Here is a 26,183-nt window from a genome sequence, read left to right as displayed (position 1 = left end):
GCCTTTAGTAGGTTTGTGGGAATGCTGATTGAAGGTTTTGACAGTGAAATTTTGGCTTTGCTCTGGAGATTGGAGTCTAGGAAGAAGGGTAGAAGCCTTCATCTTGGAAAAAAAACAAGTTTCAACCTCAACGTCCAGAATTGGGAGAGAATTACACAAACCTTAGTGTTCTATCAATTATGATTCATCTTCAGGGATAGGAAAAATGAGTAGGAGTTCTTCCAGGAATTTTGCTAACTTTGTTGATGAATATTATAATCCTTTCTTGAAATGTAAGGAGTTTAAATGATGTGGATAAGAAAAAAATTGTGAAAGCTCTCATCAGATCTCAAAGGGCATACTTGGTTTGTCTATAGGAGACTGAGGTTCAGCATATGTCGGAAAATGTTAGTAAGAAAGTTGGGTGTAGGCAGATTGTTGAATTGGGAAACTGTGGATTCAAGAGGTTAATCTGGTGGTATTTTGGTTTTTTGGGATAACAAAGTTTTGGAGCTTTTAGAGATGGAAATTAGCGTGCATTCTCTCTCTTGTTGGTTTAAGAATTGTGATGATAATTTTATTTGGGTGTTCTCTAGTGTGTATGGGCCAGTTAGCATAGCTGATAGGGAGGTGTTGTGAGCAGAACTTTGGGACACCAGGGGGTTGTGGAGAGATCCAAGGTGCATTGGCGGTGATTTTAATGTGGTTTTAATGTGGAGAGATCCAAGGTGCATTGGCGGTGTAGGCAGATTGTTGAATTGGGAAACTGTGGATTCAAGAGGTTAATCTGGTGGTATTTTGGTTTTTTGGGATAACAAAGTTTTGGAGCTTTTAGAGATGGAAATTAGCGTGCATTCTCTCTCTTGTTGGTTTAAGAATTGTGATGATAATTTTATTTGGGTGTTCTCTAGTGTGTATGGGCCAGTTAGCATAGCTGATAGGGAGGTGTTGTGAGCAGAACTTTGGGACACCAGGGGGTTGTGGAGAGATCCAAGGTGCATTGGCGGTGATTTTAATGTGGTTGGATTTCCTAGAAAAAGAAGAAATAGCTCAAGAATATTCTCAGCAATGAGACGTTTCTCGGAAATCATTGAAGAGTTCCATACGAGGGATTTGCCTCTAGCAAGGAAGAACCACTTTAATGGTCTTTTTCGGAAGTTGTTACTCAAGCCTACTTCCGATCATGCTCCTATTCTTATGGATGGATGTAGGATTAGAATTGGTAAAACTCCCTTTCGTTTTGAGAACATGTGGCTAAGAGAGAAAGGGTTCAAGGATCTCGTTAAGAGGTGGTGGACGAGTTACACTTTCAGTGGCTCGTTTAGCCATATCTTCGCCTGCAAGCTAAAGGCGATGAAGCAGGATCTCAAAACATGGAACAAAGAGGTGATTGGAAATGTTTCCTCCAACAAAGAGGCTGCCCTCTCTTAGATTGGTTACTGGGACACCAAAGAAAGAGATTTGGGTCTTTCCCTTGAAGAGTTGGAGGCTAGAAGAAGGGTTGTGGAGGATTTTAGTAAGTGGGCAAGCATGGAAGAGACTTTGTGGAGGCAGAAATCAAGACAACTGTGGCTGAAAGAAGGTGATAAAAACTCTCAATTTTTTCACAAGATGATTAGTGCCCGGAGTAGAAGAAATTTTTTGGTTGCTATCAAAGTGAATGGAGGAAGGTTGATAAGGGAAGATGAGGTAAAGGAGGAGATGGTTAACGGTTTCCAAAGAGTTTTTTCAGAAACTGATGATTGGAGGCCAAGCATCAATGGGTTGCCCTTCTTGGTTCTGGAAAGTGAAGAAGCAAGAGCCCTGGAAAATCTTTTTTGGAGGAAGAGGTCTTTGCAACTCTTTCCAGTTTGTGTGGGGATAAGGCTCTAGGTTGGGGTGGGTTCTCCTTAGCCTTTTGGCAATTTTGTTGTCACATTGTAAAGATTGAAGTGATGGGTTTCTTTGCTGATTTTCATCATTCTGGCCTTTTTGAGAGAAACCTAAATGACACTTTTATTGTGCTCATTCCTGAGAAAGGGGGTGTAGAGGATTTGAGGGATTTTCACCCTATTAGTTTGGTGGGGAGCCTCTTTAAGGCTTTTGCCAAAGTTTTGACTAACAAGTTAAAAAGAGTGGTTGTGAGAGTAGTTTCAAACTCCTAACATGCTTTTGTGGAGGGTAAGCAAATCTTGGATGCAATCCTCATAACAAATGAGACTTTAGATTCAAGGCTAAAGAGCTGAAAAGGGGGGGTCATCTGCAAAATGGATTGAAAAGGCCTATGACCATGTGAACTAGGAGTTCTTATTAGCATTCATGGAAAAAATGGGCTTTAGGGCTAAGTGGGTTAGGTGGATGAGGTGGTGCATTCCCTTTGCTCGTTTTTTGGTTTTGATTAACGAAACGCCTATTGGTTTCTTTGTAAGTTTTGGAGGTTTGAGATAGGGAGATTCCCTTTGCCCTTTTCTTTTCATTTTGGAAATGGAGGCGCTCTCTTGTATTTTGAAGAAGGCTATGAAAGGAGGCTTTATTTAGGGCTTCTCAGCTAGTGGGTAGGGTGGTGTCCCATCTTCTTTTTTCCAACGATACTCTGATTTTCAGTGACTCAAATAAGGAGCATTTAGAGGCTTTGAGTTGGTCATTCATGTGGTTCGAGATGATTTCTGGCTTAAAAATTAATTTGGATAAAAGTGAGTTAATCCTAGTAGGAGGAGGTCTTTAATACAGAGGATTTGGCTAGGATGGTGGGGTGCAAAGTGGACTCTCTCCCTTTTACTTATTTAGGCCTCCCCCTGGGAGCTTTTTTCAAATTTGTTCAATCTTGGGATGTAATGGAGGAAAGATTTCAAAAAAGACTTGCTTTGTGGAAGAGGTAGTACTTGTTAAAAGGATGGAGATTGACTTTATTTAGCTTGCCAATATATTTTATGTCTTTATTTGTGATCCTTCATAGGGTGAGTCTTAGATTGGAGAAGATCCAATGGGACTTTCTTTGGGAGGGAGGAGAGCTTAAAAGAAGGTCTCATCTTGTAAGCTAGTCAATTGTCTGCTGGGATAAAAAGGAAGGGTGTTTGGGCGTGTTATCTTTTCTAAATAAGGTCCTTCTTGGGAAGTGGTGTTGGTGATTTGCTTATGAGAATGATTCCTTTTAGAAACAGGTGGTTGTAGGGAAGTATGGGAAGGAAAAGGGGGGTTGGTGTTCTAGAACTTCAACGGAAGGCTATTATGAGGTGGGCCTTTGGAAGGCAATTCGGTGTGGGTGGGAGGGGTTTAATAGCAAGATTGGATTTAGGGTGGAAAATGGCAAAAGAGTGAGGTTTTGGAAAGATAGGTGGTGCGGGAAGGAACCCTTAGCTGTGACATTTCCTGAGTTGTATTCAATAACCACTAATAAAGAAGTCTGGGTAGATCAGATGTGGGAGTAGGCTGGGGAAGTGGGTTGTTGGAATCCTATGTTCACAAGATAAATAAATGATTGAGAATTAGGTGAGGTGGAAGGGTTGCTTGGAAGGTTGCAAGGGCAAGTGATCAAAGGAGGAGTAGAGGATGTTATGGTTTGGCGGTTGTCAAAGGGAGACTTTTTGAGTTAAATCTTTCTCCTCCTCCTTAGTAGATTGTTACTAGAAAGGTTTCCCCACAAGCATGTTGTGGAATCCTTGGGTGCTAATGAGAGTCGGTTCTTTGCTTGGGAAGCAGTTTGGGAAAAAATTCTAACTCAGGGTCAACTAAAAAAGAGAGGTTGGAGTCTTCCAAACAAATGTTATTTGTGTAAGGGTGAAGAGGAGTCAACAAGCCATATTCTCCTTCATTGTCCTAAGGCAATCATGTTGTGGCACCTTATTTTTTCTATTTTTGATGTATAATGGGTAATGCCTTCCTCAATCAAGGATGCCCTCATTAGTTGGCGGGGTGCCTTTGTTGGGAGGAAAAGAAAGAAGGTCTGGAAAGCAGCTCTGTTGTGCTTATTTTGGACCTTATGGAAGGAGAGAAACTAAAGAACCTTTGAAGACTCTGAACTAATATACCATGCTATTTTACGCTCCTTTATATGCATGTTTTTGGAGTGGGTTAGGGTACATTTAGGGTCTTTCTTTGTCCCTTTTTGATTTCATAGATTGGTTGGACTTTAAGTAAAGCGAGGGTGTTGTTTTCTTATCTATCCCTTTTTTTTTTGGTCTTGTATACATTGTGTATAATTTAGGAATTTTTTTTGGCGCTTTTAATACAATTGCTTTACTTATCAAAAAAAAGGCTGAAGGTTGGGTGTGTCACCTGTCCACCTTTTCTTGAACCCTAGAAATGGGACCTGTTCTGCACGGTGGCTACAATGCTTCTTCAAGTTTTTGCTGGATTTTCAAACACTTTCTTTCAATTGGATGGTATCTTGGGATGCCTACAAGTGCAGAAATTTTGAAGAGATTTACAGATCAGGCCATAGTTCTGTATTGAAAAGAAAGTGACAGCTTCAAAGAAATGCAATTAACTTTAAAATTGATTTATAAATATTTTGGGCTATTTTGTTTAATTTTATCTGTTATATATCATCTTCAAATTATCTGTTCTAGTTTCTTATAATTTATATTGTTTTCTTGATTTTTTTTAGTGCTTGGGCTTAGTAATCTGTTCTATGCTTCTATCTTTTTTAAATACTTGGATGAATTTTAAGGTTTTGATGCGAAATTTGATTCCCTTGGAAAATTGCTTTCTGGACATCTTTTTGTCTGTTTTCAGGTGAAGTTGACAGAAGAATTGAATTTGGCCAATTGACAAGATTTGCATGGAGGGAGTTAATAACAGCTACAGAAAATTTTAGTGAGAAAAATGTTCTTGGAAAGGGAGGCTTTGGGAAAGTTTATAAGGGAGTGCTTAGAGATAACACCAAGGTTGCTGTGAAACGATTAACAGATTATGAAAGTCCTGGTGGAGATGCAGCTTTCCAGCGTGAGGTGGAGATGATAAGTGTAGCTGTTCACAGGAATCTATTACGGCTGATTGGATTTTGCACAACACCAACAGAACGGATTTTGGTGTATCCCTTTATGCAGAACCTAAGTGTGGCGTCTCGCCTTCGGGGTATTAATTCTCTAAATCGCATTTTGTGAAATTTCACTTCTGAATTATGTCCTGTGGCATCATTTAGTTTAGGTTTATTCTTTTGATTCTTAGTTTTATTTACCTGATATATGTATCTAAATATGTTTGGATTAGCTTTACTATTTTGGTCATGTATAGGAATATGGATTTTATGTGCTTAGTTGGGTAGTTCTTATATAATGAAGGGGTTTTCGCATACAGGCAGGGATCCAACACTCCGAGGTAATCTAGGTTAGTCTTCATCAGTATCCTAGTGGTTATTAAAAATTTGAATCAAGCAAGGTAGCTCGAGTATGAAGATAGTTTTCTTTCATGAAACATTTCTCTGAGTTTCTACTCCCATTTTTGCCTCATCCTTTGTTGAGGTTTGTGGGGAAATACTTGGGTAAGTTACTTGTTTTCTGGAGATTATTTTTAAGTCTATCATGAAAATATTATTATTTCTGTCTAATTTCTAATAAACAATTTTCTATTTGTTCCTAATCGAAGCTCTACAGCCTCTGCTTTAGTTTTTTAGTATCAGTTTATGATGCAGTGGTTTAGTGGTAGCTTCATTGGAGAGGGCATTTGTCTTTATCTTGTTAGACATTTCTGGAAAAAAGTGGAAATAGGTAGGGACAAAGCTCCTTGACCAGAAGATTTCTCTTTGGCATGTTGGTAGCACTGCTGGGACTTCTAATAAGATTTTAGCTAAATTCCTTGGCAAACAGGTTGAAAAAAGTGATAGGGAATGTGGTGTTGGACCCAGAATGATTTTGTGGAAGGGTAACTGGCAACACATCTTTGACACGACTCCTGTTGCCGATAAGGTTATTAATTCAAGATGGAGTTGTATAGAGGGATTTGATTGTTACTTGTAAGTTAGACATCAAAAAGGCCCATGATCATGTAAATTGGAGCTTTTGTTTTGGCAGTGTTGTGTAAAATGTTGTTTGTGCAGAAGTGGATATATTGGATTTGGGCTTGCATCTTAACAAGTTCTTCTGTTTTCGTAAATGGTTTGCCTTCTTGCATTTTTCAGAGTACGAGGTGTTTGAGACAGAGGGACCCCTATCCCCTTATCTGTTTTGTTTTGGTGATGGAGACCCTCAGTTTTCTCCTGAGAGAATTGAGGGAAGGAGGCTTCATTTCAGGCTTCCAGGTAGGAGGTGGGGAGGAAAGGGAGGTTTCCCACCTCCTATTTGATGACCTCACATTACTTTTCTGTCAACCTTATTTGGATTAGTTGACTATATGAGTTGGACTCTGCTATGGTTTTAGGTTTCTTTGGATTGGAAGTTAATCTGAACAATGGTGAATTAATTCCAGTGAGGAAGGTCCCTAATGTGGAGGGGCTTACTTCAGTGTTGTGCTGTGGGGTGGGGAAGTTTCTTGTCACCTATTTAGACTTGCCTTTGGTAATTCCTTTCAGGTCTTCAATTGTTTAGGATGTGGTAGAGGAGAGGTTTCTCAGAATGTTATCTCTATGGAAAAGACAATACCTCTCTAAGGGTGAGAGACTCACGTTTCTAAAAAGTAATCTTAGTTGTTTTTTTATTTACTTCATGCCTCTTTTTGTTATCCCTAAGGTGGTGGCATTAAGATGTGAAAAAATTGAATGGTTTTCCTTGTGGGGAGGAGGTCTTCTGAAGAAACATATCTAGTGAAGTGGTTATTGAAAAGGAAGATGTGTCTTGGTATTAAAGTGCTGTCCACTTTCAATTAAGCTTTATTGAAAAATAATGCAAGAGATATATTTAGGAGAGGGAAATCCTTTGGTGAAGGGTCATAGTGGGATAATTTGGGGGAGTGCCAGAAAGATGGTGCTCTCAATTTGGGAAGAACGGGTATGATTTTGGTTTGTGGAAGGTGAGAAGAAGAGGATGAGGACTTTTTCAAAGGCTAGGACAAGATTTTGGTAAGCAATGACAGAAGAGTCAAGTTTTGATGAGATGTTTGGTATTATGATTCTCCTTTAAAGGACCCTTTCCCCTCTTCCTTCTCTTTTGCAACTTTTAAGGAGGCTTGGGCCAGTCTATATTTAAGTGGTAGCGTATTGCTAGGTCCGTTGGAATCCATGTTTCCTAAGACATTACCAAGATTGGAAGGTGGATAGCATTGAGAAGTTACTTTAGAAGCTTCAAGTGTTATGAAGGTGCTGTAAGGAGGAGGAGAATTTGGTTTGGACAGTTAGTAAAAGTGGGAAATTTATAGTGAAATCTTTCTCTTCTTTGAGAGTTGGATGAAGGAGCGAATATCCCCATGAGGAACTCTAAAGCTCCTTGTGTTCTACAAAAGTGGGCTTCTTTGCATGGGAGGTTGCAGAAGGAAGGATTTTAACTTTGAATCAGTTCAAAAGGATCAGGTGGTTTTTGGCCATTATTATTATTTGTGAAACTGTAGAAGAATGAGCTGTCCATCTCCTCATTCTGTGGGAAAGCTATGGGGCTATGGCTTCTGTTCTCTCTTTTTGGCATCTCTTGGATCCTCCTTCTTCAGTAAGAGTGTTGCTAATGGGTTAATATGGGAGTTTTGTGAGCAAGGAGAGAAGAAAGGCTCAGAGAACAACTCTTCTAAAGGGTGCAAAACTCAGTTCAATCTCTTGAGGATTCCCTTATTTGTAACCTTTATCACTGGTCTTGCCAATTTCTTCAAGATGTTTTTCATCCTTGCAAGACCTCATTGAGTGATTGTGCTCTATGTGGTGGGAATCTTGTTGTGGCTTTTGGATGTGTGTCTTTTCACCTTTTGGCCCCTTTGTATACTCACTATGTACTAGGGATTCATCCCCCTTTTGCTTAGTGCTTTTGATATATTCTTATTTGCACATTAAAAGGGATTCTGGGTCATTATTTCCTTATGCGAGCACCATATCAACCATTTCAATTAATGCTGCAACTCTTATTCTGGAAAGCAAAAAATATTATTGAAATTATACTTGATGAGTCCTGCACCCTGATGTTACTTGTACCTACAATTTGTTTGGCCATATTATAATCATTAGGGACTTTAGTTTCCTCTATTTATTTTTAATAGAGTTAGATAATGTTTGACTAATTTTAATGTTCACACTGATGCAGAGGTTAAACCTGGGGAGCCAGTTTTAGATTGGCCTACAAGAAAACGGGTGGCTTTAGGCACAGCACGTGGACTAGAATACCTGCATGAACATTGCAATCCCAAGATTATTCATCGGGATGTTAAGGCTGCTAACGTATTACTGGATGAAGATTTTGAAGCTGTTGTTGGGGACTTTGGCTTGGCAAAGTTGGTGGACGTGAGAATTACCAGCGTGACAACTCAAGTTCGGGGAACGATGGGCCACATAGCACCTGAGTACTTGTCCACTGGGAAGTCATCAGAGAGGACAGATGTTTTTGGTTATGGGATTATGCTGCTGGAACTTGTAACGGGTCAACCAGCAGTTGACTTTTCACGCTTAGAAGGAGAAGATGATATCTTGCTGCTTGACCATGTAAGAACCTTGTTAAATTACAATCTTGGTTCGTCTTTTGTGCAGTTCTTCCCAAGGTTTAAAATGTCGCTGTTGGCAAAATTTCGCCGATACCGATTATCGGGCAATTTTTCATTGATTTTTTTGGAAATTTTCTTAAAATTTCATGATATTTCGACTATTTTTCTTGAATTTTTCAACATTTCTGCGGATTTTTCATGAAATTATTTCCTGACCGCCGCCTACAGTCAACGCACCAGTTTTTGCATGCCCTCCATTTCAATTTTTCGCCCCAACCCGCCACAAAGCCTCCATTTCAATTTTTCGCGTGCGCCCAGCCCATCACAAAGCCCTCCATAAATTGTTTTTAGCCTGTTATTGCCAAGATTCGGATCCAATCCAGGCCAAAAGGCTTGGATTCAATCTTGGTTACCACTAAGCCATCTTTTCTTTTGTTGATATATCTACATATGTTAAAGTTCATTAAAAAATAAATAAATAAATTCTAATTATGTCATTTTAAAATTTATTTATTTAATTAATAATATATAATACAACTACCATTATAATTTTGTTAAGAAGTTTTTTTTTTAATTTCATTTATATGATAATTAAATATTAAAAATTCATATATGCATCATCTTTTATTTTATATTATTGAATGCATTTGAATTAAATAAATTATAGTTTTAATATTAAATGTATTATCATTATTTGATTAATTTTAAAAGATTTCACTTTTAATTTTTTTATATTTATCTTTTTAATTTTACTTAATTTTAAATGTTTTTTATTTTAAAATATTAAAAATATAAATTTATTCAAATATACTAAAATAAAAAAAAATAATAATTAAGTTTAAATGCTTTTTATATTAAAATTAATTTGATTAGATAAATAATAAATTATTAATATTGTTATATCTTGCTCCATATTTTTCTATGTCAATTATAATTAAAAAATAATTTTAACATGTGTATTTTTATTTATTTATTTATTTATTTTTGAGTTTTTTCAAATATTTTCAAGAATTTTAAATAATTTGGTTGAGTGCATTTTACATGAAAAACTTGTGCGTATGATTATGCGGAAATTGAAATATAATTATTTGATGAACAATGTTTCAAAATGGCATAATTGGTTCCTGCTTTCCATCATATTTAGTCCCTACTGATACTTTTATGTTTGCTTGTGAAGGTCAAGAAGCTTGAAAGGGAGAAAAGACTAGCTGTTATTGTAGATCGCAACCTAAATCGGAACTATGACATCCAAGAAGTGGAGATGATGATCCAAGTTGCATTGCTCTGTACACAACCATCACCAGGCGATCGTCCAGCAATGTCAGAGGTGGTTCGGATGCTTGAAGGAGAGGGGCTGGCTGAGAGATGGGAAGAATGGCAGCATGTGGAAGTTAGTCGTCGACAGGAGTATGAGCGGCTGCAAAGAAGATTTGACTGTGGGGAAGATTCACTCTATCACCATGATGCTATTGAATTGTCTGGTGGAAGATGAGGTAATGGATGAATCCAATCTCATTCCCCTTACTTCAAAGCCATATAATTTTCTTTCAGTAGGTTAGCTTCGTCTCCTTCCAATTGTATTTTATTTAAAAAATTACAGGAAAAAGAACCATGCCTTGAATATTTTTGGATGGATTTCTGGTTCCAGCTTTTCTCCTTCGCTAAATTTTATTTGGAATTCTCATGTGTGTGTTTGAGCAATACTCAAACAATCCAAGGCCTTGTATTTTGTATTATGAAGCTTTTTCTCTATGTTAATATTGAATAGTGCCTTTTGAATCCGTGCTTGCTACAAAATATTTCGGTATGCTATTTCAATTGTGTGATGAGAGGCTATAGGCATGTATGAAATTATCATGAACAATTGCTAAACTGGGAAATTACACAATTGATTTATTTTGACTTAGACATAGAAGCAGTATTATTTATGATTCTCAATGAACTGGCTTCATTTCATTTCATGTGAATCTATGGGTTATGAATTCTGGCCCTATAGAATGTGAATTTTGTAGTTACATCATATTTACTGCACTTCAGGAGTCAGGCTCAAAAATGTCAAAACTGGGGAGCTGAGCCCGGTTTTGAGTTAGAACTATATGTTGAGAACTACTTCTTCTTGTACAAGTACCCACCCCTAAACCCGCTGTTCTGTGAATTTTGACATAGCTTAGGTTGTTGCAGTTTTCTTGTTCAACCCCACAAATTGGCAGCTGAGAGACATTGAAAGCAACCACTGCTTCACCTGCCATTTTTCTAAAATCGCCTTGTCTAATACCATTGCTTTCAGCTCCTATCTCTTGGTCTTTGCTCAGCCAGAAGATACATACTGTGGTATCTTCTGCAGGTCTCTATGCGCCGCCTCTTCAAGGTTGATGCCACACTTGATGTAGTTGTCTGAACTCAATCTCTCTATTTCTATCTCTATTTGGAAGATTTCTCGGATGTGATTCCAAATGGTCTGAATTTCTATTGTAATATCTGAGCCATGACTCCAGTGGGCAATGGCGTTTCTTGAATTTCGCTCCAGTTATGTTATGCTGCTGATATGATATAAATTAATACTGAAATTAATTTACCACATGACCCAGTAGTTCCATTTATCTACCACATGTCCACTGATGATTGATGCATTTGATATGATATAAATTAATACTGAAATTAAAGTGTGTTTGATAGTATTTATATTCGAAGTGTATTTTTGGTTGTTTGGATGAATTGTTCACATCAATCAAATATATTCACAACATAACTTTGAGTACATTGCTTAATTAGAATACATCTCTCATTTCTGAATTCTGATTGCATTAGAGACCTATTCATGGCAGCAACAGCTTTAGCCCATTCCCGCATCTTTGCTTTCGCCCTCTCTTCATTAGCCTTTTGCTTATCATCATTGCAATTCGTACCGGCTTCAGTGCCCGGGATTTTCTCAACTAGAAGATAAGGAGGTGGCTGTGTGGAGTCACCAGTCTCCCATCCTAGGAGGTCAATCCCACATTCCATGTAGTCAGCACCCGCCATTGCAAGAGCTTCAATAGACATCGCTTCTCTCACTTGAGCTTGTTCGTTGATCAAGAAGCTGCAGGTTGTTTGTTATCTATCCATTTAGACCAAGGAGGACAGGAGAGATATTTATAGGTGAAGACCCCTTGGCTTGTTTCTCTATTATCAAGTCCTACACGGATGTTGAATGTACCAAGTGAATATCAATATATCCGTGATCCACCCATCACTCTCAAATTCCAACCACAATTGGCTCCTTATATTTGAGGGGGTTGAAGTCATGTCTATCAAGCGAAAATCAGGAGGATATATAGCACATCAGCACTCAGCCTTTGCTTGTACATATACTGGAAAAGGTATGTGAACGCAGAACTGGTAGCAAGAATTAAATTGGTATGTGAAGCTTCTCATATTAGGAATGCTTATGTCATATATGAGGTATGGAGCAGCGGTCAGAACAGTGGATTCTGCGCCCGTGACAAGAAATTTCAATGCAGTTGTAGAAGTAGCGTTAAATTTAGGTTTCATGCACCCTAATCATCGCAATTCAACGGTATTTCTCCTTTGTGATATGTCAATCTTAAATTGAAGCATCCTACTCCAACTACTAATTTAATTATTACCTGAAACAGGGGGTTATATATGCATAAACAGAAAGCAAGAAATCTCCAGGGGATTGAACAATTTCCTTTTCTTTGACTTCCTAACTTTCATAATAAATTGTCAAACTGATGTGTTCGTCAAATCTTTTCACCTTTCTTTTCAAACTGCCATATGTTCTTGGATTGTATAAATACAATTAAACAGTAAGCCCTACGTTTACTTTCAAAATAGGATTACTAGGATCTCTGAGCTTGAGCTTGGCCCTAAATTGTCTGAGCTTCCATAGAAATTGACATGACACTTGCGGATTACCGATGCAAAGGCAGGATTATAATCTTATATAAGTGAGCATTAACTTAGATTATTTGAGAGTTGCAAGTCACTCCAAAATTTTAAAACAAGAAGGTTGTCCACATGTATATATTATCTTTTCTGGGAAAGAGAAAATCCTCTAAAGAATTATGGATTGGCATGATGGTTAAATGGAAGAAAGAGAGAGGAATAAAATCTTTAAAAGTAACATTTATCATGTGATCGTTCTTTTGACTGCAATCTTGTTCTCATCAAATAATGCTTACATGGTCATGGAGCTGATTTGATGTCAGCTCTTACCAAGTTCTGATTTGACGTCAGCTATTACCGATGCTGTTGTGATGCTGCGACTAGGAAATTAGTTACGAGTTTGAATATGTTTTCCTGACTGTTCTATATACCACGTTATCTCCCCCTCAACAAGTAAGGTCAAAATGATTACTCTATTGACTGTAAGCCTTTTCTTAGGCTTACTTTTCCTACCAGTTAAAAACATTGGTTAGAGCCCTCATCAAACTGATGCCAGCTGTTACCCCTGTGGGCAATATTGTAGCTAAAATTGTTGAAGTTAGTGAAATATGTGAAAAAATAATTAATATTAGGCATAGGCTAAATCAAATTTGAATTGCAGTACCATGCGTTATGCCAGCTAGCTGTATTAAATAAAGTCGCCATGAAACCAAGGCTAGGTGACAATTCTCTCAAATTAACTATGGAGTAGAGTTCATCCTCAGAAAAAAGAGAAGGAAATGATCTTCTAGCTAAAATGGGGAAGTACATGATGGAGATCAAATGATTGAATCTTTATTTTTCATAAATGTTTTGGGGTGTGCCAGCATTTCACATGAAGAACCTGTGCACATGATGCTGTGGAAATCGAGTATAATCATTTTATGTCCTGTTACCAAAATGGCACACAATTGGCTTGTCGCCATCATGTCTGGCTTGATGATGCCTTTTCAATGAAGCATATAGTCGAAAAATTACCAAAAAAAGATATGATCCTTGAATTAAGTCCTTGTATTTTGTATTATAGACCTGTTCCTCATTGGACTTCATGCGATAATCCCATGTTAGATATGTTAGGCAGTGTGTAAAGGGAGACTGAATTCAATCAATGACCTTGTGTTCACATGTTCATGCTGTTACATGCACACAAAAACAAAGAAGGTGAAGATGAAATTTGGGTATTGATTCTTTGAACTTTTGATATAGAGGGTGTACAATATGATCCCAAAACCCAAAAAACCATGTGATATACGATTACTTGTTTGGATGGGCAGCTGGAGATTCATTTGGAGGGAGAGGGCACTGGTCCTTTTTCAGTATCAAACTAATAGTATCAGTGACGAGCTATACCACATGCACTATATACACTCAAAATCTCCGTGAATAGAAAATTTAATAATACAAAGTGCAAACAATTTAAGCTACAAGATGAATTCGTATGATGTCTCTGTGGACATTTAGAATATAAATGCTCTTAATCCAAGAAAAATGTATAACTTTTCTCCCTTACAAGAATTTGACGATACTTGAGTTCAGTTGGTCTTCCTGAAAATGGTAATACGTACTTCAGCACAACGCCCGACCCAGCCAAGTGAAAAAGTTGTACACAGAACTTGGTTTTCAATGGGACGTGGGCAACTTCTCTTTTTGTTTGTTTGGATGAATTGCTCACATCAATCAAATGTATTCACAACATAACTTTGAGTACATTACTTTATTAAAATACATCTCTCATTTCCGAATTCTGATTGCATTAAAGACCTATTCATGGCAGCAACAGCTTTAGCCCATTCCCGCATCTTTGCTTTCACCCTCTCTTCATTCGCCTTTTGCTTATCATCACTGCACTTCGTACCGGCTTCAGTGCCTGGGATGTTCTCAACTAGAAGATAAGGAGGTGGCTGTGTGGAGCCACCAGTCTCCCATCCTTGGAGGTCAATCCCACATTCCATGTAGTCAGCACCCGCCATTGCAAGAGCTTCAATAGACATGACTTCTTTCGCTTGAGGTTGTTTGTTGATCAAAAAGCTGTAAGTTGTTATCCCTATAGACAAATGACGGACAGGAGAGGTATATATAGGTTAAGGTTCCATGGCTTGTTTCTCTATATATTATCAAGTCTCCAGTTTGGAAAAAGAAGTCACACGGATGTTGCTTGTCCCATGTGAATATCAACACACCCGTGATCCCTCCATCACTCTCAAATTTCAACCCCAATTGGTTACTTACATTTGAGGAAGTTGTAGTCATTTCTATCAAAGCTAAGATTAGGAGGATATATAGCACATATGTACTCACCCCTTGCTTGGAATGAGTCTAAATATTGAATTCTCATTGATGTCTTTCCTCGCATGTGGTATATACTGGTAAAGGTATGTGAACGCGGACCTGGTAGCTAGAATTAAATTGGTTTCTGAAGTTTCTCATTATGTCATATATGAGGTATAGAGCCACATTAAGAATGCTTGTGTCATATATGAGGTATAGCGTTGATGTCAGAATCATGGTCTTAAAATCTTTTATTGCCCGTGAACAGAAATTTCAATGCAGTACTGTATTTCTCCTTTGTCTTGATGTGATGAGTCTGAAATTTAAGCATTATATTCAGACTACTGATTTAATTATTACCTATTGTTTCAAAAATCATTTGATATATGTACAAAGTGTTTGGAAGGTCTTAATTTGAAGTCATAAGCATGCTTTAATAGAGAAATATGAAATATGATGAAGGAAATGAAAGCATGCAATAAGGATGCAGTCAAGAATTTGCCAATCTTTATGTGAGAGATAGAGATCTACAATCAGAATGGAAAGCAGCCGCGGCTCTCCATGTTTGCAACGCGTAAAATTCAAGGCTGGAAGGAAATCAACTACTAACCCTTTCTGTAAATTATTCCATCTGCTGTATTAGGAAAGTGTGATATTTTTCAACATTGTAACTCTCTTTGAAAAGATATACAACATATAAGCAACACGTGTAGTTTGCTCTTGAAAATTCTATGCCTTTCTATATGGTATTAAGAACTGGTGAACTTAAAACAATCCATGGCAAACCCAGAAACTGCTCTTAGCATCTGTTGGAAACGTGCCTTAGGTTGCTACAGTTCTGGGCAAACAAAAAATTGCTGAATAATATGTCAATAGACCAAGTCTTTAGGAAATATTTTTTGCATATATATATATATATTTGGCTTGATATTAGGAATTGGTAAGACATGACTCGAAATTAGCAAATTTTCTTGACTTTCTGTTATGTTTCAGCTCTATATAAAGAGTAATGCAGTGAATAAAAATATACTTCCAGATACCAAGTTTTTTTTACTGAAAAAGTTTTGTTTTTCCTTTGATGTCATAAAATTTCTGCCCTGTTCTTATGTCATATATCAACAATTTGGTATCAGAGCAATTCTTCTTGAGGGATCTGTGAGTTGAGTGAATCTAGAAATGGAAATTGAAACAACTTTCTCCCATGTTGCACCACCGATTTTTGATGGTGATAACTATCAAGCCTGGGCTGTTAGAATGACAGTCCATCTTGAAGCATTAGATCTTTGGGAAGCTATAGAGGAAGACTATGATGTTCCCCCATTGCCAGCGAACCCTACGATGACTCAGCTTAAGACCCACAAAGAGAGGAAGACCAGGAAGTCTAAAGCTAAAGCCTACTTATTCTTTGTTGTTTCAAGCACTATATTTACAAGAATCATGAACCTGGAGTCAGCAAAAGATATTTGGGACTACCTCAAAAAGGAATACCAAGGCAATGAAAGAACCAAAAATATGCAAGTACTCAACTTGATAAGGGAGTTTGAAATGCTGAAAATGAAGGAGACAGAAACCATCAAAGACTACTCTGACAAGTTGCTGGGCATAGTAAACAAGGTGAGGTTGCTTGGTAAGGATTTCTCTGATGAACGAATTGTGCAAAAAATTCTTATAACTCTGCCTGAAAAGTATGTGTCTAAAATTTCTTCATTAGAAGAATCCAAGGATTTGTCAAGCATATCCTTGGCAGAATTGGTGAATGCATTGCAGGCACAAGAGCAAAGGAGAATGATAAGAAAAGAAGAATCGATGGAGGGTGCTCTTCAAGCAAAGGCAGAAAATTCAAGAGGAGGCAAAGACAAGAAAAACAACAATAAGAAGAAGAACAATAAGATTGACAAAAACAAGGATGGAACCTATCCACCTTGCCCACACTGCAAAAAGACAAATCACCCACAAAGGAAGTGTTGGTGGAGACCGGATGGCAAGTGCAGGAAATGTGGTCAGATTGGACACATGGAGCAGATTTGCAAGTCACAACAACATGAAGAGGCAAAAGCTTCTACTGAGCAACATCAAGAAGAGCAACTTTTTGTTGCAACATGCTTCACAACAAGTAACAGCTCTAGCGATTCCGGGTTGATTGATAGTGGCTGCACAAACCACATGACCAATGACCAAGAGCTCTTTAAGGAGCTTGATAAAACTATCATCTCCAAAGTAAAAATTGGAAATGGTGAATTTATTTCAGTTAAGGGTAAAGGAATTGTGGCTATAGAAAGCTTAACATGTTTGAAGTATATTATTAATGTTCTATATGTGCCTGACATTGATCAAAACCTGCTTAGTGTTGGACAGTTGATTGAAAAAGGTTTCAAAGTCATATTTGAAGACAAATGGTGCATGATCAAAGATGCGAAAGGTAGAGATGTATTCAAAGTGAAAATGAGAGCAAAAAGCTTTGCTTTAAATCTAATGGAGGATGAGCAAATAGCATTTTCAAGCATTGTAAGCAATGCAGAATTATGGCACAGAAGGCTCGGGCATTTCCACCATGTTGGAGTTCTATATATGTAGAAACATAATTTGGTGAAAGGTGTGCCATTGCTGGAAGACATGCTAGCTGATTGTGTGGCTTGTCAATATGGCAAGCAAACTAGAAGACCCTTCCCTCAAACAGCATGGAGAGCAATGCACAAGCTGCAACTGGTACACACAAATGTTGGAGGACCTCAGAAAACACCATCTTTAAATGGTAGTATGTACTACATTGCATTTATTGATGATTATACCAGATTTCGTTGGATTCATTTCCTCAAATCCAAATCTGAGGTTGCTAATGTATTTTGGAAATATAAAGCATGGGTGGAGAATCAAAGCAGTTGCAGAATGCAGAAGATAAGGTCAGATAATGGGAAAGAATACACAAATGAAAATTTTGATATGTTCTGTGAAGAAGCCGATATTGAGCACCAACTCACAACACCTTACACTCCACAACATAATGGAGTAAGTGAGAGAAAAAATCGAAGTATTACGGAGATGACAAGGTGTATGCTACATGAGAAGGAGTTGCCAAAGAAATTGTGGGCAGAGGCTACAAACACTGTAGTTTTTTTGCTGAATAGGCTGCCAACTAGAGTTTTGTAGAAAAAAACTCCATTTGAAGCCTGGTTTGGTTATAAACCAAATTTGCAGAATCTAAGAACTTTTGGTTGTCTCTGTTTTTCTTATGTGCCACAGGCGAAAAGAGACAAACTTGATAAGAAGGCAGAACCAAGAGTTTTCATTGGATATAGCAACTCTTCCAAGGCTTACAAAATTTTCCAACCACAAAATGGAAGAATTCTTGTAAGTAGAGATGTCAAGTTCATGGAGGATAGATAATGGAATTGGGAGGAGTCAATAAAGATGCAACTGGCAGAGGTTTCGCAATACTTTGATGAAGACATAGATAATGTCCTAGGTAGAAGTACAAGGTCTTTATCTGATGTTTATGAAAGAAGCAATGTTGTTGTTTTTGAGCCTGTAGAATTTGAAGAGGTAGAGAAGGATGACAAGTGGATTGAAGCAATGAAAGAGGAGCTTAGAATGATTGAAAAAAATGACACCTGGGAGTTGGTGGACATAGCTCAACACAGAAAGGTCATTGGAGTCAAATGGGTTCATAGAACCAAACTTAATGCAGATGGTTCTATAAATAAATACAAAGCCAGATTAGTTGTGAAAGGGGTATAGTCAAGTGTTTGGAGTGGATTTCTCAGAAACTTTTGCTCCAGTAGCACACTTGGATACAATTAGAATGTTGCTTGCTTTGATAGCACAAAAGGGATGGAAGACTTACCAGTTGGATGTAAAATCTATTTTTTTAAATGGTTGTCTTTAAGAGGAAATTTATGTAGAGCAGCCCGAGGGATTCCAAGTCAAGGGACAGGAGGAGAAGGTCTACTTGTTGAAGAAGGCCTTGTATGGTCTTAAACAGGCTCCCAGGGCCTGGTATAGTAGGATTGATGAACATCTTCAAAGTCTTGGATTTTTTAAAAGTCCAAGTGAAGCTACATTATATGTAAAAGGAACAAATGCTAACTTAATTGTAGTTTCTGTTTATGTTGATGATCTGCTTGTAACAGGTAGCAATGAGAAACTGGTAAAAGAGTTTAAAGCTGAAATGCTCAAAGTATTTGAGATGACAGACCTTGGCTTGATGTCCTACTTTCTGGGTATGGAGGTGAAGCAAGATCATGATGGAGTCTTCATAAGCCAAAAGAAGTATGCAAAGGAAATACTTAACAAATTTCACATGGAAGATTGCAAAAGGACCAACACACCAATGAATCAGAAGGAGAAATTTAGCAACGATGATGGAGCAGAAAAAGTGGATGAAAGCCAATACAGGAACCTGATTGGTTGCTTGATGTATTTTACAGCCACCAGACCAGACATAATGTTTTCAGTAAGCTTGCTTTCAAGATTCATGCATTATGCTAGTGAAGTGCATTTTCAAACTGCAAAAAGGATTGTAAGATATATCAAGGGCACAACAAATTATGGCATTAAATATTCTTATTGTTAGAATTTTAAACTTCATGGTTATTCTAATAGTGATTGGGCAGGTTCTATTGATGACATGAGAAGTACAACAGGATTTTGTTTCAGCTTTGGATCCGAAATTTTTTCATGGTCCTCAAAGAAGCAAGATGTGATAGCTCAAAGTACAACAGAGGCAGAATATGTAGTAGCCAATGCTACTGTAAATCAAGCAATTTGGATCAGAAAAATACTTGCAGATGTACACATGAAGCAAAATGAGCCAACACAGATTCATGTAGATAACCAAGCTGCAATTGCAATTTCAAATGATTCTGTTTTTCATGGCAAGACTAAGCATTTCAAGATCAAGTTGTATCATTTAAGAGAAGAACAAAATGATGGTGAAGTTAATTTGCTTTATTGTAAGACTGAGGATCAAATTGCAGATGTGTTAACCAAGGGTCTACCAAAAGCTAGATTTGAAACCTTAAGAAGCCAAATAGGCCTTTGCAACTACTAAGGCAAGGAGGAGTGTTGGAAACGTGCTTTAGGTTGCTACAGTTCTGGGCAAACAAAAAATTGCTGAATAATTGGTCAATAGACCAAGTCTTTAGGAAATATATATATATATATATATATATATATATATATATATATATATATTGGCTTGATATTAGGAATTGGTTAGACATGGCTTGAAATCAGCAAATTCTCTTGACTTTCTGTTATGTTTCAGCTCTATATAAAGAGCAATGCAGTGAATAAAAATATACTTCCAGATACCAAGTTTTTTTTTACTGAAAAAGTTTTGTTTTTCCTTTGCTATCATAAAATTTCTGCCATGTTCTTGTGTCATATATCAACAGCATCTAGGCCTGTCATCAGTGCTCGAGCCTCATCGTCATCAAATTGAATAAGTCCAACCTCTTTTTATGGTGCTCACAAGTTCTCCTCCTTGTTTGAAGTCTCAAACTAGTTCATCATCTATCTGAAAACAAAAATACGTCAAAGGAGATATTGGATCCTGAAACGAAAGAGGCCAATGATCAGTCAATACATATATGGTCACACTATGATGGTTACTGACCTCTTGGCTCCTTGGACTTATGACAAAAGAAGTGATGCTTTTGTTAGATGGAATGGAAATTGCCTATGACGTTTGAAACTCTTTGGAAGAGAAGCTTCTACTAATGACCAAAGAAAAGGGGGTTACATATGACCAATAAACATTGAGGATTGAAGAAAGGCACAAGGTCTCTTGATGAATACCTAAGGGGGTTCAAAGGTATTTGTGATGCGTTAGTGGCAATTAGAAAACCAGTAAGTGACTTGGACAAAGTTTTTCAACTGCAAGCAAGACATGCAGTTCACTCTTGAAAATTCTTTTCCTTTGTATATAATATGCAGGACATTTACTAGGGACATGGCGCATGCTATCTACCTTAACTTTTTCATTGGCTAATGTCTGTGAGTTGTCCTTTAAATATTTATACTTTATATATAGTAGTTTAATGTGGGCAGTGGTTATTGGGATAACCACGTATACTGTATACTGATGCCAAAGATAGCAGAGAGGAGTTTGTCTTGGGGCATAAAGGCAACTGCATTAGGTGGGGAAGAAGACAAAGAGGTTTGGCGGATGTTACAAAGTAGAAATTGAAGTAAAGCCATACGTTTGATTTTCATTGGCTTATATCTGTGAGTTGTCCTTTAAATAGAAATGGAGTCTGTACCGTGATAGATTAAGTATAAAACTGCAATTATCATTGTCAATAGGGAAATGGGGGTTAATAGAGATGCAGACATTTAAAAAGTCATTTTTGAATTGAGAAGAGGAGATTTGCATCTCAAGTTGTAATTGGTGGAGTTGGTAATGAATGATGAGGCTTCAATCTGTATATAATATCCATCCTTATAATCATCGATACCCTTACTATCGCTCTCATAATCGTCATTCCTCTTGACCACACTCTTCTCGAGGTCCTGATCGTATGCATAATGTTTATGTCAGACATTCTTTTAGCAGGCATAATATTGCAACCAAATCATCTGCATTGTGGCCATCACCTTTGTTGTTGTTTCTCTGATCAATGGACTTCTTCAGAGAGTAAATGGATGGTGGCAGGTCCAATTCTTTAACCTCGATACCACTTTCATGGTAATTCAACCTAGATAATCCCAGAGATTCCAATGAAACCGACATGCCACTTGTTGATATTAAGTACAAAAGTAGGATTATAATCTTATATAAACTGGCAACTTGGATTATTTGAGAATTGAGAGACATCACTCCAATTATTCAAACAAGAAAGGTTGTCCACACTAGTATGTATGTATATGATCTTTGCCAGGAAAAATAAAATCTTCTAAATTAAGAATTATGGATTAACATGATAATCCATCCATCACTATACCAAGTTAGGAAAAAAGAGGTCACACGGATGTTGCATGTACCAAGTGAATATCAATATACCCGTGATCCATCCATCACTCTCTAGTTTCAACCATAATTGGTTACTTGCATTTGAGGGAGTTGTAGTCATTTCTATAAAGCTAAAATCAGGAGGATATATAGCACATTAGCACTCGGCCTTCACTCGGAGTGAGTCTAACTAGCGAAGTCTCATTGATGTCTTGCCTCGCATGTGGTATGCATGTTTATACTGGTAAAGGTATGTGAACGCAGGACTGGTCGCTAGCTAGAATTAAATTGATATCTGGAGCTTCTCGTGTTAAGAATGTTTAGTCATCATATATGAAGTATAGAGCATTAAGAATGCTTATGTCATATATGAGGTATAGAGCAGATGTCAGTATGGTGGTCTTAAAATCTTGTATTGTCTGTGACAAGATATATATATATTGCTAGCTTGTAGGGGCGAAAGATCAAGTGCATAAACCTCCATTCAACTGTATTTCTCCTTTGTCTTAATGTGATGAATCTGAAATTTAGGCATCATATTCGGACTACTGATAACCCGACTCTTGGTAGCTTGGCATGTAAAGGTATCAACAAAATTTATACCTAAGGTCCTTACACTAAAGTAGCAAAGCTGCTATAGCATAGTGGCTCTAGGATCGAACACTGGGAAGGGTTTTTACTTTAACTGGTGAAGTTCGGAGGATGGAGTGAACTTTTCTTAATAAAAATTAGGTTAAGATGAAAACATAAAAAGATGAAGGTGTTGTAAACTAAACTAACATGAAAATAGGTTAAAAGATGGAAAAATAAGTTTCTCAAAGCTTTGGATAGCCATGCTTAACTCACTGTGTAAAAATGGAGATTTTGGGACTTTTCACCTCTAGTTGGGGAAGCAACTAAGGTGATGCTTACTTCCCGAACCGGTATGAGTTTAACAACTGAGTTTTAGTCCTTGAAAACTTACAAAAAGGGTAGCTGAACCTCATAAATGCTCTTTTATTGATATAGGTCATCTCCTCGACTTGCAATACAATGGCTCGTAGGAAATAACTAATGAACGTCAGTGGATCTAACAATAAGAATCCACTGAGACCAAAAGGTTATCAAGTATTGGCCATTCAAAGCAAGTCAGAGGGATTAAAAGCTTTACTTTGAATGAAAACATTTATGACGCTCAGCTACTTACATTTATGGCTTGGAAATCTCCATCCTGACACGGGAGCTTCACATGGCATCCATTACTTCAAGAAACTAAAAGGTTTTAGCCTCTCATCCTTGGGGATTTCATCCTCTAAGGATGTTTGGCTACTAAGAAAATGAGAAAGAAAAAAGAAAAGAAGCGTATGAACAAAAGTGCTCTTATAATTTATAAAGTTACAGGTTACAAGATATGATGATCTGAGGCTCTTCACCTCTATTTAAAGACAATAACAAACTAAATTACAAGAGCTATTACAAAAGCAACCTATTCATTGGTTGATTACAAGGATAAAATAGGTATTTACAAAGCTAAAAATCAAGCAAAATATCTTAGAGAACCGGCAGTGGAATATCATCAACACCGTCTCAAAACAGGGGATTTCAGAGGTATTTCGCAAGGTGCCTAAATCCACCTTGCGAAATTTCGCAAGGGGGTTCTTCATGGTGCGAAGTGGCCAAATTTCGCACCATGAAGAAAATCTCCTTGCGAAATTTTCGTAAGGTGAAATTCACCTTGCGAAATTGGTCATTTGACATGATGTAGTTGTCTTCCGAAGGCCATATCTTCCTCATTTCAGCTCCAAATCATACATGGTTTGAAGCGTTGGATTCTTGACTTCCTAAGATTTCAAATGGTATATAGAATGCAAAAAATGGACTTCAGAAAGTACTTAAAAAGTGCGAAATAAGGCTGCAGCTGTTTTCTTAACTCTGTTTTCCTCTTCTCCATTGCTTGTGCTCGTGTTTCCACTTGAAATTCAAGCCTGTAATCATCCAAAATCCTTGCTTAACTCGCCCAAATAGCTCCTCCATCAATTGGCATGCTTGAATCGATTCATAAGATGATAAAAACATGTAAACTTGCCACAAAATGGTTAAAACCAATTATTAAGGACCTTAATGAATTAATTGGGTTAAATGAATATGATTACTACTCAAAGGTGTTTAAAACCATTATAATTAGGCCTACAAAATAACACTTTTTGGTAGTAATCAACTACTGACTTAATTATTACCTGAAACAAGGATTATGTATATATATTCACAAAAAAGGAAATGCCTAGGAGAATATTGAACAATTTCCTTTTATGTGACTCCTAACTAACATTCCTAATAAATTGTTAACATGATGTTTTCTTCAAATCTTTTCATCTTTTTTTTCAAACTGCCATATATATATATATAGACTCAGACCTCTGGGCTTGAGCTTGATGGTAAAGGAGCTCAAACAAGCTAAGCACCACTAGAGCTTCTCATGAGAAACTCATAACTTCCCAGACCTAATGTTTTAAAATATGATATATGTACTAAGTGTTTGGAAGCTCTTAATTTCAAGTCATAATGTTTGCAGCAAGCTTGCTTTCAAGATTTATGCACTATCCTAGTCATTTACATATTGGAGTAGCAAAAAGAGTCTTGAGATATTTGCAAGGCACGGTTGAACTTGTAATAAAAATAAATAAATTAATTCTAATTATGTCATTTTAAAATTTATTTATTTAATTAATAAATATATAAAAACCACCATTATAATTTTGTTAAGAAGTATTTTTTTTAATTTCATTTATATGATAATTAAATATTAAGAATTCATATATGCATTATCGTTTATTTTATATTATTGAATGCATTTGAATTAAATAAATTATAGTTTTAATATTCAATGTTACTATCATTTCATTATTAAATTTTTTATATTTATCTTTTTAATTTTACTTAATTTTGAATGTTTTTTATTTGAAAATATTAAAAATATAAATTTATTCAAAAAATACTAAAATATTTAAAAAACAATAATTAAGTTTAAATATTTTTTATATTAAAATTAATTTGATTAGATAAATAATAAATTATTAATACTGTTATATCTTGCTCCATATTTTTCTATGTCAATTATAATTAAAAAAATAATTTTAACATGTTTATTTTTGTTTTTTTTGTTGTTGAATTTTTTCAAATATTTTCATGAATTTTAAATAATTTGGTTGAGTGCATTTTACATGAAAAACTTGTGCATGTGATTGTGCGGAAATTGAAATATAATTATTTGATGAACAATGTTTCAAAATGGCATAATTGGTTCAACTTTCTATCATATATAGTCTCTACAGTTTGATACTTTTATGCTTGCTTGTGAAGGTCAAGAAGCTTGAAAGGGAGAAAAGACTAGATGTTATTGTAGATCGCAACCTAAATCGGAACTACGACATCCAAGAAGTGGAGATGATGATCCAAGTTGCATTGCTCTGTACACAACCATCAGCAGGCGATCGTCCAGCAATGTCAGAGGTGGTTCGGATGCTTGAAGGAGAGGGGCTGGCTGAGAGATGGGAAGAATGGCAGCATGTGGAAGTTAGTCATCGACAGGAGGCTGAGCGGCTGCAAAGAAGATTTGATTGTAGGGAAGATTCACTCTATCACCATGATGCTGTTGAATTGTCTGGTGGAAGATGAGGTAATGGATGTGTTAATGTATATTATGTTATGGGCTTTAGGCCCAGTTAGGTTACTTGTACAGTACACTTTACTTGTACCGCACACATATTACTTGTACCGCATACATATGCCTTTTATATGAAGGCACTGATGTATATTCTTTGATTTAGAAAATATAATACAATTATTCCGTATTTCTAACATGGTATCAGAGCCACTACTTTAACCTTTTCTTAGCAGTCTTGTCTTCATTAGTGTGACTTCCTTTCTTTTACTAAACGCTTCCGTCATCACAACTGTCGCCGCAGCCTCTTGCCGTTGAACCTCTGACGTCATCCAGCTGTCGTCCTTGGGTTACGGACCTACAGCCGCCGTCGTTAAGGAGTTTCACATTGCACAAACCACTGCTCTTTGCATCACCGCTACGAATATTGCTCCGATTTCATTTTTGAAGGTACCACTGAGATCGTCCAACGCCGATCTACACATTCGTGGAATCCTCGCCGCCATCGGAGACCGCACAAACCCCCATGCGCCGCTCAAAGATTCTGCGACGCTGATCACGTGCCACTCGCGCCTCCACGCGCTGCCATGCGCTCTCACGCGCCGGGGCCTGGTCTACTGACGTCATCATCTCTGCCACGTTAGCCCTAGCTGCGTCAACATCCATTGATCTGCTGATGTCATCTCCACGTCATCCTATGGCTTCATCCGTTGACCGTTGACCATTGACTAGCCGTTGATCGTTGATTTTTCCAGGGTTGACTTTTTCTGTCCAGGTTCTCCTTACCCAATTTTTCGTGTAGATTTCATTTTTGTAGTCTGTTTTTGCATATTGTGTCTCTAAATGGATAAAAAAGATGTTTTTCTTCCTCGCCCCATCAATACTATATTG

At 37.1% G+C, this 26,183-nt stretch overlaps 1 protein-coding gene across 11 annotated transcripts in view; it reads left to right on the top strand.

Moving 5' to 3' along the window:
- Positions 1 to 25,311, top strand: part of LOC104878487 (probable LRR receptor-like serine/threonine-protein kinase At5g10290) — a 37,229-nt gene extending 11,918 nt beyond the window's left edge. For 9 of the 11 annotated variants that reach the window (XM_059738509.1, XM_059738506.1, XM_059738512.1 and 6 more), the window contains 3 exons: positions 4,693 to 5,034; positions 8,115 to 8,509; positions 9,686 to 10,289. In XM_059738509.1, coding sequence (XP_059594492.1) covers positions 4,693 to 5,034; positions 8,115 to 8,509; positions 9,686 to 10,000 — 1,052 coding nt within the window. In that variant the 3' untranslated portion in view covers positions 10,001 to 10,289. Of the gene's footprint in view, positions 1 to 4,692; positions 5,035 to 8,114; positions 8,510 to 9,685; positions 10,290 to 10,689; positions 10,782 to 24,991 lie in introns of those variants that run through there. The other 2 variants (XM_059738507.1, XM_059738508.1) reach the window with 2 other exon arrangements.
- Positions 25,312 to 26,183: the final 872 nt, after the last annotated feature.

The sequence above is a fragment of the Vitis vinifera genome, chromosome 7 (assembly GCF_030704535.1).
Source record: "Vitis vinifera cultivar Pinot Noir 40024 chromosome 7, ASM3070453v1".
Classification (NCBI taxonomy): domain Eukaryota; kingdom Viridiplantae; phylum Streptophyta; class Magnoliopsida; order Vitales; family Vitaceae; genus Vitis; species Vitis vinifera.
Note: the sequence above shows the minus strand (reverse complement) of the source record. Positions and strands in the feature narration are given on the sequence as shown.